Below are 13294 nucleotides of genomic sequence, written 5' to 3' on the forward strand. Positions count from 1 at the left end.
GAAGTAGAATAAACTGTTGCTAATGATGTTAATTTTCGGAGGGTGGGCCGAAAATCATAATTCAATATCACTCCGAGGACCAAAACGTTAGAAAAAAAGAAAGAAAGAAGAAGAACACTGTTTGCAAAACCTTGTACGACCAGAGAAATTACAGATCTTGTAGCGTGTTTATTCAGTATATTTCGACTGGGATTTTTGCATTTTCCGGCGAGAGAGAGAGAGACAAAGCGCGCAGTACACGTCGCCAAATTCAACCGTTTTCTGTTCATTCACGCTTTGCTTGTCTCCATCTCCTTCTCTCTCTAGACCTGGCGTCACCTTGGCGTCACCCTATCTCTCTCTCTCTCTCTTTCTCTCTCTTCACGGCTTCGAGCGGATCCACCTGTAGCGACCTTCGAGGGGGACGTCCATGGCGACGTCGTAATTGTATCTGCGAAATCGAGGAGATGAAGAAGAAGAAGAAGAAGAAGAAGAAGAAGAAGAAGAAGAAGAAGAAGCCAAAATGGAGTTTGTTACAAGAAACTTAGGGTTCCGATTCTTGTTTAACAGAGCAGTGGCAAAAATAATCACTCACTTCTCCGCGAAACGCTGCTGCTCGCGCTTCTCCGCCGCCGAGAAGAACGACTCCAGCTCCGCTCGCGACGGCACGTCCGCCGAAGGAGGCTTCCGTTCGCCCGATGGCTTCATCGTCCACGATTCTGCACTGGCGGCCTCGCTCGACGGCGTGGCTTCTCTGCTGCGATTGGAGACGATAGACGGAAAGTTCGTCAGTGCCGAAGACAGCGAAACGTCTCAGGTCCGGAGCAAAGTTAAATAGAGGCGAGAAAGGAAAACGCAAAGGGAGGGAATTTAAGAGGGATCGAAATTGAAGAATGAATGAATGGATGTCGAGTTACCTAAAGTCGCCGTTGCATGTCGATGCTTCGGTTTCGAAGCTCTTCGCCTGCGTTTTGCACGGTTGTAGATCTTCAGTTAATTTTAGTAACAGAGGTGGCAAAACGGCCAGATTTCTCTCTCTCGTGAACGCACGCGGATGATGAATTACGCAGAGAGAGAGAGAGCTCGAAATTCACCTGTCGCTGTCGATAGTCGACGACGTCGAGCTTCTCCTTATTCCTGTCGACCGACTCCTCATCGCTCCTCGCTGGGAAACGAGGTGGCTCGAACGGAATGCAGCTCGAGCTCGAGCTCGAAGCGAGGTTGCTGGACACGATCACGATCTCTCCGGACTCCTCCGACGGCACATCGATATTCTCCGACGAGTCCGAGCACGGAAGCAGAAGAGACCGCGGCTCGCCCCCGCGCTCCTCCGACCGCAGTTCGAACGACTCTTCGCGGACGAAGGCGAGCCTCCTCCGCCGTTTCGACGCGGTCGGGCTCGAAGCTCCGGCGAGCTCAGCCCGCTTGAGCCGTCGCGTCGAGCGGTGGTCTTCCATTGCAGCGCACCGCACGCACACACTCTCTCTCTCTCCCTCTCTCTACCTGAGGTGGCGATTTGAAGTAGAAACGGGAGAGGGCGAGGCCGAGATGGACGGCTGAGATTCGGTCACATTTCAAATGACCTGACGTCTGATGCGCTCGTGAAGTTTCGTTCCGGAGCGAATGCTTTTTTACCTCGTGTGGTCCCCCTGCTCAATTTTAGATTTAGTGGACGTGACGTGAGATAAGAGACATATATCTAAGATGACCCGCTTCGGTCCAGTTACCGTGGAAGGTGGGGCCCGGTCGGTGCCGGCACAACCGTTGTCGGCTTCGATCGCTTCGATCTCATATCATGAACCACGCCGTGCCAGCTAGTTTGAGATTGCACGGGAATCATGTATTGCCGGCGTGCACTGCCTGAATGTTTAAGTGGCATGAGGCTGGAAACAAACATCTGAACATCTCGATAGTTGCCGACGGTGACGGCCGCGATCACCTAGAGCTTTAGGGTCGGACTTGCCCCGTGACAGAGATTATCGTCAATTAGGTCCATATTTAGAAAGATTCAATATCAAATCCTTCTGGGGACGAGTAATGACTAATTATAAAGAGTATACGGATCTTTGTGAACAAGGAAAAGGTAAGATGGGAATGTTTTTTTTTTTAATGGTTTATAAAAAGGCTCGTACACTCTATAGTCTATAGTAAATTAAAGTAGCTAACTTCAAATTTTACTCTTATAATTTTGTCTTTGACGTACAAATAAACACTTTTTAAGGAGATCACTCATCATGATAATACTCTAGTTTGGACCACTTAACTTTGAAGTTCAAAAGTAAAGCTTGTCATTACGTTAAAATGTTCCTCTACAAGTTAATCCAAGTTTTCACATATATTTCATAATTGCTCTTTCCTTGTTCAATGTATAGTTCAATTTATTCTTGCTCTCTTCACTATCTTGGAAACCTATTTAGGACGCTCCTTGTCCAGGCCCTTCAACCTCAGTGACTATTCTCCCCCCATCGGACCGGGTCATCATTTGTTCCTAAACCACACACCTACTATAGGAGGTCCTACTCTAATATCAAATTGTGACATTCCTAGTTTAATTTAATTGATGCATTGTCCGCTTTGGCATGTTCCATATTGAGCTTCATGGTTTTATCTTTTGACGTACAAGCAGACAATTTTCAAATAGGTCTCCCATCTTAGTAGTGCTCTGACTTGGGCTCTCTTAACTTTGAAGTTCCAAAGTAAAGCTTGTTGCTATATCAAAAGACGCCTCCATGAGTTAATTCTAATTTGCACATATATATGTCAGAATCACTTTCTCCCTGTCTAATTTATAGTTGGATTCATTCTTGCCCTCTTGGCCATTCTAGAATCCTGCTAGGAGTTGTTGCTTATTCAGGGCTTCTGGACTTGGCGATCACTCCTTGTCGAATCACATCATTACATTTTTCAATTATGAATCATTTGAGTATATTCAATCCCTTGGTAACCGTACAAGTCAGGCTTAAGTATCAATTGGAGTTACAATGTCTTTATTTTTATCTTTTGAGAATTAGAAAAGATGTGGAAGGGTTCAAGGTCGTTGTACTTACCAAGATGCATAGATAATTACTAATCAGTAGATGAGCAAAGTATGGTTATCTACTCACTGTTACACGACCGGAGATTCTCATTCTTGCTTTGTGCCCGTCTTCGGCGTCTCCCTAAATCACAACCATCAATGCGTTGAAAGTCATTTTCAAAACCAGCTCTCTCATATTGTATAAGAGATTGGGATTATTGCGATGCATATGGAAGCACAAATGGGAATAGTGGACTCTCATCCTTCTTGCACACCTGTAGGCCTCTGTCTGTTGAGTAGGTCTGTCAAAATTAGTCATTGACCTATTTATTAACTCAAATGAGTGTTAAATGGCCAATAAATGTGTTGGTTATATTAAGTAAATGATCATAAATATGTTTAAACATAATAGAGATTATTAATGGGTTTACAATTTACTTAAACCTGATCCACTTCAATGACTCTTTTCCTTCTTTTTTGTCCTCATTCAATCTTGCATTTGCTCACTTCGCACTCTCACATTAATTTGGGTATGAGTTTTTGTAAATATGATTAAACATGAATGCGTTTTAATAATACATCGGGTCGAGTATGAGTCATTAGATTCGCATTACATAAAAATAAATCAAAACGAATTAAATCGGTTTATTTTGATCGGAACATTTTTGACTTGATCCATCCATTTGATGAGTTTACTTTTAAACTTCCAGTCTAATTAGAAATTAGATTTAGTGGGTCAAAAATCCGACTTTCACACCTCCTATGCACTTTTGCATGTCAAGTTTATCATGTCCTCCTCCTCCTCCTCCTTCTCCTCATCATCATCATCATCTAGAAGTGCATAGGACAAATTTGGGACAGGAATCAACAAGTGGGCACCAGCAACTCTGATGGACTTTGCTAATTTACAGAGACCCACAGAGCAAAGAGAGAAAAATCAATGGCGGCCCCCACTCCTCCTACCAGATTGGCCAACATCCTCCAAATTGGAAGGTTTTGGAAGAAAGGAAGGATCAGAGATGAAGTTGCTTTCCTCGAGTCAGACGACAAGGCCCTTCATCGAAGCGGACAATCTTCTTCTTCGTTTGTCGTTTCTTTTGGCTTTTTAGGGCGAGTGGTCCTAGGAACTTCGCTTTCGATTGCGAGAGAAGGTTTCATAGTACAACGCAACGAAGGACGACTCAATAAATGAAGAAGCGTTGTCATCTGTTAAAAAGAATGCTTTTGACGTGCAGTTGATCTCATTGTTCGGTAACTATAGAATGATGACGCGTTAAACCATGCAAACATAGCCCCGTTCCGGTTTTTGGGGTCGAAAGGATCTTGATCGGGAAAGTTCGGACTACTAAGTCGCGAGGAACGTTGAAGCAGTCCTAAGCCATTCGCGATCTCATGCGAAGGGATGTGGAAAACTTCGAGTTGACGCGCCCTCAGCGTGAAGATTGGCGGGCTCAAACTGAAGTTGGAGTAGAGAATCTTCGAAGAGGATGCTGTCCAATGTTTACTGAATGGTGTCTATCCTACATGGTACCCTTAGTGTCTGGAATGCAATGTTAATTGATACAATCTGAAGATGTTTGTCTACAAAAGCACATGCACATCCTGAGTATAATGCAAATCATAAGAACAAAACAATGCAAAAATGAAGTAACAGGAAAGATTATTTTCATCTCATCAAGCCAGTTCGGGTTAGCTTTTGTAGAAAAACACGAGCCCCGCCACAGCATTCCTCATTGCCAGCAAATGATTCTGTTCCAGGACAAGCATTTGCTGAATTCAGCTGCACTTGGTTACGGAATGAGAGAGATGGTTAAGATGTATAGCTGTCTGTTTTGATGTTCCCCACACACGTACTGAACCTGACGACTGAACCTGCCGGGGCCACTATCCTGATGGATGTGCGTTTAGGCAAAGGAAGCGTACTGAATTCTGTCATATTAGGCTACACGACTGAAGGTCGTAACTTGGACGGCAACAACGATTCTCGAGTAAGAGATGAAACTCTTTGCACTGCAGAATCAATCATAGGCATAAATCATTCAATGCCTTTAAAAGTATTTCATAGTTATTTGGTCCCTTGCAAGCCTGTAATCTCTCGCTTCTCTTACTATTCAAGCATGTCATAAGCATTTCTTTTATTGAATCGAATGGTGTTACAGTGTTAATCTCTATTTCACTGTCGAGTTCAGCTTTGCCTAATCTCCCTTTAGGAATATCTAGGCCTGCCCTGCTTATGTTCTTAAACTTGAAGATCACAATAGTCATCAGACAAAGCTGATAAAACAGGGAAAGAGAATTCATGATCAGTCGTGTCGATGGTATAATGCGCGCCTTTCCTTTCCTTGAGATATGATTACAAAGTCACGTTACATCGACTCTCCTCTTGCATTGCCTGTTATAACTTGATTTGAAATGCAATGGAAACACTGAAAGAATCCTTCATGTATTTCAAGTACAACAATGGGGTAAAACATACGTTCCTCTGTCTTGTGCTGAGTGTATCCGTTTAAAGCACATTCTTCGCTCGAAAGAAGTTCGGATGCTCCTTATTTGCAGCTTCAACATCATTAGGAGATGCGGCTGCTGATGCCACAACTCCCTTGTCTTCGACCAATTCAATTGCATCAGCAAAATCTCTGAAATCCTTCAAGCTGAGAAACAAAAAGGGAAGGTTAGAAGGAAAACATGGGAAGAAAGGCGAGAATTCCTCGCCGAGCGTTATTGGATGATAGCGAGAAAATTAGCAGAGTTTGGCCTGATATATTAAGTTAACGAGTACGAAAGTGTACCTCAATTCTTGCTTTGCTTTGGGACACAAGCTGCTTAAACCTTTGCTGATCCATAAACTGAACTTCTTGAAGAATGCAATTAACCTTAAAGGTATTTAGAAATATAAGCTATTTATCAAGATTGCATACTAAACTGAAATAATAAAAAGATTCAGCAAAAGTTAAAGCCTAAGGAGGAAATGAGCATTAGAATAATAAAGTAAACATATAAACTAAATCCATTGTTATAACATAAACATGCAAACATTGAGGTTTCTTACATTTGTTTTTAAGATAACAAGGCTACCTTGGGATAAGTGTAATAAAGTCTATGGACATATTCCAATCAATTGTAAATGTTAGAATCAAATGTCAAATGAAACAGATAACTTGTCAAATCTTCATATTCAAATAAGAGCAATAGATGGACTAATATAAATGTTAGAATCAAATGTCAAATGAAACAGACAACTTGTTAGATCTTCAGATTCAAATAAGAGTAATAGATGGACTGATATACTTCCCTGTTCATACATAACAAAAAGGATTCCCCTTGCATTTCTTGCATAGCCAAAAGCCTCTTCGAGACGCCTGCTGAACTGAAGACTCCCAATCCCCTTGGGCGACATGAACCCCACAGCGTTACTTCTATGATCTCAGGAGCAATCCCAAACCTGACTCCGATAGCTTTACCCCATGATATCCACTAGAGGATGAGTACCAATTTTAGACAATCTCCATCCAGCATTATAAGTGTTTATATGACATTAGTTTGGTCCTTTTGCAGAAAATATTCTCTCTTATTAGGCACTCCCTCCAATCTTCCCTCATGCAGCTAAGAGTAAGAGAAAGGAGGAGGTGCATTACAAATTCAGGATTGACTGCTTTTGTCCACCTGGTAGCATCAACCTCTACTATTATCTTTTTTGTTTGTATTTATGGTTAAAGAGAAATCCCTCTAGGGCATGAACAAGCTGCAAACCCATATGAAGAAGAGCCAAATTCCAGGAGAAAGAATCCACATTGTCAACCAATGAATTTACATCCACCAGTAATTTTCCACTATGCTGAAAGCGTAAGGGCTTTAACTCCTGTTCCATAATTACAAACATAGAAGACTCCTCTCCCTCATAGGCACTTGTGTTTCATTATTTCCAAGTCAACCAAAAACCAGACAAAGGAATTGAACGCTTCCTACTTTTTCGCGTGACACAGCAAATGAATCCACCACCTAAGGTTGTCTAATTTAACATGTATAAAATCAGTTAATTTTCTGACCTTTTCATCAGTTATCCTCCCCTTTGGCCTCACCCAAAAAGGGCTCTTATAAGTAACAAGAGAAAATGCATAGCTGTTGGATAATCTAAACTAGCTAAAAGCCATAAAAATTTGGGAACTCTCCTCGTATATCTCTGTATGCTACATATTTTGTAACTTTAGGACAACTCATATATTTATGCTTAAATTTAGTCTTTCGTATATTTGGGGCTCTTGCTACCATTGCGACCTTATTAATTAGGTAACTATACATCTTCTGACACCTAAGATACCTTATGGTTCAAGAGCCTTCTAAGCAAAGACTAGACAAGCATTCGATGCACCTATAAGCCAACCAGAAAGAGAACTTCAACCAGCAAAAATTATCTACTGCACAGAAGTGAAGCACATTGTTGCAAAGAGCAAAAAATGGGAACCAATATACCAGATTGAAAGGGTCTTCCATGCATCCAGCCATGGCTTTGCCACGCACAATGATATGGCTACGTGGATCCTCCTTGCCGTGAAGTTCTGATGTCAATGGATGAACAGATATGCCTCCAGTTTTCCTTCCAATTAACTAATTAAGTTGCACAAAAGTCAAGTCCTTTCTCCCCCCCATCTCCAACAACAACTGAATATAAGAGTGTTAAGCGCTGCAAAGAATCAAATTAAATTCCCACTTATTGATAAAGAAAGCACTTCAAAGAGAAATTGAATATATATTAGATTGATCACTGCAGTCACCAAGATCAGCAGCATAGCAAAAGAATACTTTCTGTATCTGTGCTTCCAAGGCATATCCGACACATAATGATAACAGATTTAGATCGAACTTCATCAAGCCTAAACACCTAATTTGAGTCTAGGCAGCTGTGCTAACATTTACCATCTTTATGAAGTGATGAGAATGATATGCTATCTCTTTAATAAAACCTGCCAAAAAAGAGGTACCGATTGAAGAAGTTCTTGCTTCAGAGAACTCATAATGAACACAACCTCCGTGTAAAGAACATCATTTATGAAGAAATCGTGTTGCAAAACTTTCACACCATTAATATCTCCAACCTGCATTACCATGTGAATGATAACAAGCCTGGCAATGTGATACATAGCTTGGCATCACAAAGTTAAAATGGTTGACCTCTGTAGGTACACATATAGTCTCTTTAGGAATATCATGCAGAGAAAGGCTTGGGACAGTTTTCAAAGCTTCTTGTGGTCTGGAGTTTCCTCTTTCAAACGTAGTTCCTGCATGGCATGTGCTAACTTAGCTAAATCTTCTTCTGTCGTGCTCGCTATGATTTTCTCTAGAATTTCTTTCTCAGCAGATTCGTCACAGGAAGCTTTCTCTCGATCAGGCTGAAACAGACAATGCTTGTCACAATATGACATGTCAAGCACAGAAACATTATGGACTCTGTAAATTTGCATAGCTGCACTTCAACAGTAACAATATGCGGATTATTCAAGATGAACTTCTCTATCAGTGGAGAGAAAACCTTGGAGCCCTCCTTGGCTGTTCTTGCTTTCGAGGCCATCCAGGGCTCCTTGTGTTTTAATGGCTCAAAAGGATCCATGTCATATATCCATTTGCCCTATAAATACGGAAATGGGTCAAGCAATTGAACCCAGGAAGACGATGACTTAATACGATTGCAAAATCCAGTAGCAAGAAATGGAAAGTTGGAAGAAAATTAAAAAGCCTTCTTGCTTACAATGTACCGAAGCATCAAAGACAAGCCACCGGGAAAATGAACCAATGTTGTTTTCTCTCAGAGAAAACTCTTAGAGAAAACTCAATGGCATAGATGCCAACGCTAACTTTCTCTGTATCAAAACCTTCCTCTGCTAACTTTTTCAGGGTACTCATAATCAATTCTTCTACCTTCAGAATGTCATCTTAGGAAACACCCTTTAAACCAATTCCGAACTGAGGCTGAAGGAGCTCGTCCTCAATCTCACCTCCAACGATAGCATTCCCCAGAACACTTTCTAACGAAATTTTCCTCGGCAGAGAAGCGGGAAATCCTGGCATGAGATGATCCCAAAATCCAAGCATAAGTTCAGTCTCCAAGTCTAAGGGTTTATCTGAGAGCAAGCAATTAAGGCATACGATGTGCTTCTTCAACTCACCACCTTCACCAGTACGGTACTTTTCAAAAATCCTCACTGGCTCGGAAAATAATTTTTGGGTTTGCATTTCTGATTCATTCGCAGTGAGGCTTGCGTCAAACATGTCTAGGTACTCTACAAAAAAGGGTTGTGAGATTCTCTGTTCATCATCATCACTTTAAAGAGACTAGCTAGGCATTACCATTTCTAGAAGTGACTACATAGACGGAATTCGGTGCGATTTACTGAACAATTAACTGAAAGCACATACAAACCGAAACCACACACCAGATTTTTTGGAAAAAATAGGCTCATAACCTTTGAGCAACACTGTTAAAAAACCAAATCAAGTTTCCATGACACACGCTAATGAGGTCAATACTACAAAGTAATCTTTGCTGACTTCCACTACCACATCAGTCGGCAGCAAAGAACTATTCTACTTACAGGACAGGAGATAATAAGAGTCGACATCTACTTACAGGATGTGTAGACCTACTCATTTGGATCATCATCCCCATAAAAAGTACTCGCGACGGAACTCCTGTACAGTTTAAGAAGGAGATAGAGAATTTAGGGACCGACAGAAAATCCTTTAGAAGTATCATCATCAGAGCAACCACTCCCATGGTTATTTTCATTCTTTTCCACTCTTTTGCACCATAGAAGCTTACAAGCAGCAGCAGCATTACAATTCCATTCGTAAAAACACTAATCAGGTTTAGAGCAAATTCTATGGGGAACGAATGGAACTACGGGCGAACCTTGAATTCCTTAAATGTCAGTTTAGCATGCTAGCAGTGGCTTCCACATAGCCAAAATATGATGGTCTCAAAAGAAATGATATCAATAATAGGATGAGGGGGTTTGTAGCATGAAGAATATCTATAGACATAACAAAATAAGGATCAAGCCAGATTCAGGAATTTATAAAACTGACTGGATTGAATAAATTGTCATATGTTCTTTCTAAGCAGGTCAAACGTTCTATTTGAGAAGGAAAAAAAGCAATCGGGTCAGTGAAACTTAGTGGATGTATATATATCTTCCAAGCATGGTCTCTTATGCTAACTTGGATTAAATTAGAGGCAGGAGACATTAAAAGAAATGTGTTCTAATAGCTTGATTTGTCATTTTTTTTTTTTTTTTTGTAATTTCTTATTTGCTAATACTTTTTACATTTAATTTGTTATTAATTTGTTAGTTTTTCTTTCATTTTATATATTTAAGAGGAGAAATTGCTAAGAATTTGACCTAGATCAGGCTGCGCATGCGTGAAGTCTAGATAGGATTGGGTATGGGTCTCAAAAGTTATAATTTGTGTAAAATGTAACACGTTTTTTTCAAGTTAGCCTAAGAGATCATGCTCGGAAACATATACATATGATATAAACTTCTATTCTTATAAACATTAAAAAAAATTGAAAATACTCAAAGATCTGAAAATACTAAAGACTGCTCAATTTGTAACATAAAGACCACGTCGAGCATCAAAACACTTGCACTTCCATATATGAAGGAACCTGAATGAGTTTCGGGCTTGGGAAGTTATTGGATCATGTTAGGACCCGGGAAAATATTTAGCGGTTTCAAAATGCAACGTCAGCTGCTGCTGACGTGGCATATATTTTTCACTAGCAGCCCATTGTAATTTGACATCTATCTGATGACATGGAATTGAATAAAAAAATAGAAATTTGTCCAAGGTCTGTTCTGCCATGAAAGTTCTTGCTTCATTGAAGTTTGCAGCACCTCCGTCGAGGCGGTCCATCAGCGGAGTCACCAGCGCCGCGTACTGCGCTAAATCGAGCCGCCCCTTCCGGTGTTGCTCGACGCCGACGACGGCCATGGATGGCCATGTCACGCCCTGAACCTTGAGCGCGTTAACATCCCACTACGGTCGATCAAATGCGACATTCCCAGGTAGTGTCGCCGACCCCATTGATTTTATTATTGCGCAAGCGGAACGTACTATAAAACCCCTGACAATAAAATACGGGATAGAAAAGCAGGAAGCAAAACCACAACATAACACTTCCATAATTCAACATAATTACAAACAGAAGCCTACAGCCAAAAGTCTACAAAAGACCGGCTCTTAAAAAGGAACTGTCCTACGACCTACAAGTCGGACACATTCTCCAATCCTTATGACTTCACATCTGCAACTTCTCAAGGCCAACCAAAGCTATCTGGCGCTCCGTCCACTGGGACTGAAATGGTTATTCATAACCACTGAGACAACGTCTCAGCAAGTTCAACCCCCTAAACCCCTATTAGAAAGAAAATACGCCCCCGGGTGGCATAGCCACATCACACAAAAGACTTACCTCGCATCAGCCTTTATCTGCAGGTTAGCACAATTTATATAAACCAACCACGTGCAATTATGATAGCCAAACAAGCTGCAAACAATCACATCATCGAACAATTCAACCACTTGGATCGTCTCAGCGATCAATCGACTTGGCCGATTACATGTCAATTCTAGTGAATCAATTACTACTTCCAATCTCGACCCTATAGGAAGGCTTAATAACCGGTGGCAATCACGGCCCCCACTCGGCACGACCTTTAATTAGGTGGTCCATCACGGCCTCACTTGGCACGACCTTTCATAGGTGGTCCATCCGGCCTCACCGGGCACGACGACCTCTCATAGGTGGTCCATCACGGCCTCACTAGGCACGACCTCTAATAGGTGGTCAATCACGGCCCCATTAGGCACGACCTCTCTTAGATGGTTCATCGCGCCCTATTAGGCACGACCTCTCATAGGTGGTTCATCACGGCCTCACTAGGCACGACCTCCAATCGGTGGTTAATCACGGCCTCACTAGGCACGACCTCTAATAGGTGGTTAATCACGACCAATCTCCCATCAATTTCTACACTTAGGATATCGTAAAGAATCCCTATAAATCACAATCACACTCAATTCATCACAACCAATCATCAATTTCAAATTCTGAATGCACAGCAACGATCGGCACGGAATTCTGAGCAATTAAGGTCCCAATGAAGATTTTCGGAATTTAATAAATAATTAAATTTATTCCGAAAATAATTAAATAATAATATCCATAGTTTTCGAAATCCACACTCAATTTATAAAATCCAATCATCATTTCAAAATCCGACTACACAGTAACGACCGGCACGAAATTAAAGAATTTAAGGTCTCGGCAAAATTTTCGGAATTTAATAAATAATTTAATTTATTCCGAAAATAATTAAATAATAATATTTTAAAATTTTCGAATATTAAAATATTATTCAATTATTCAATAATTTCGAGATATTTAAATAAATCAAAAGTAGATTCATTTATGTCACATCAAAGTTTATATTAATATAAACACCCATTTAACTTTAAATTAAACACAATTTAAGCTAATTAAACACATTAATATAATCCACACTTAAATAAATCAAACTAACCACCTAATCACACTTAACATAAACTAAGCACACCTAAAGCATAATTAACCCTCTAAGCGAGGTTTAGTGAGCTAAACTCACCGGATTAGCGAGCCGAGCGGACCAAAACGACGAGGACGCCGAGGAGAACAACTTTCCTCAAAGCGGGCCGAGCATCCGGGCTCGGGAAGGCGGCCAAAACGGGCCACGAAGGGCTGCCATACCCATTTTCTGCAACTTCCGGTTGAGGCCGAGAAGAGGCGGATCCGGGGCTGGTTCGGCGGAGGAACGGCGGAGGAAGCGGCGGCTGCAGCTCGGCGGGCAAGGCGGCGACGAACGGCGGTTCACGGCGGCGGGGAAGAGCTCCGGTAGCTCTCGCACGAGCTGAACAGCAGCTCGGGGTGCCGGCCAAGCGCGGGCGGAGCGCGGACGCGAGCGGACCGGCGAGCGGCGCACGGGCGGCGCGAGGCGGACACACGGCGACGGTGGCGACGGCGGCGTGCGAGCGGGAGTGGACGACCATGGCTGCAGCTCCTTCTTCTCTGAAATTTTCTGGTCTTCGCACAATGAAGATGGAGGAGAAGCCAACGGGAGAGAGGAAGAAGAGAGGGAGGAGAGAGAAGGAGTGGGGCTCTTTTCTTTTCTTTTTCCTTTTCTTTAATCCCTCACACATGGCTTCCACCATGACCTCACATGAGGTCATCTTCCACTATCTCCCACAACCTTTCTCCAATGGGTT

General features: G+C 41.9%; 1 protein-coding gene and 1 pseudogene across 1 annotated transcript; both read right to left on the reverse strand.

Annotated features, from left to right (window-relative positions):
- Positions 1-1579, reverse strand: LOC104444388 (cyclin-dependent kinase inhibitor 7). The gene is made up of 4 exons (XM_010058044.3): positions 1074-1579; positions 897-943; positions 575-736; positions 1-430 (listed from the first exon to the last, which is right to left on the reverse strand). Exons 1-4 carry the CDS (start codon positions 1434-1436, stop codon positions 361-363), a joined length of 642 nt encoding a protein of 213 aa, XP_010056346.2. The 5' UTR covers positions 1437-1579; the 3' UTR covers positions 1-360.
- Positions 1580-5501: 3922 nt separating this feature from the next.
- On the reverse strand, positions 5502-13078 carry LOC120293682 (annotated as a pseudogene).
- Between the last annotated feature and the right edge of the window lie 216 nt (positions 13079-13294).

The sequence above is a fragment of the Eucalyptus grandis genome, chromosome 5 (assembly GCF_016545825.1).
Source record: "Eucalyptus grandis isolate ANBG69807.140 chromosome 5, ASM1654582v1, whole genome shotgun sequence".
NCBI lineage: Eukaryota > Viridiplantae > Streptophyta > Magnoliopsida > Myrtales > Myrtaceae > Eucalyptus > Eucalyptus grandis.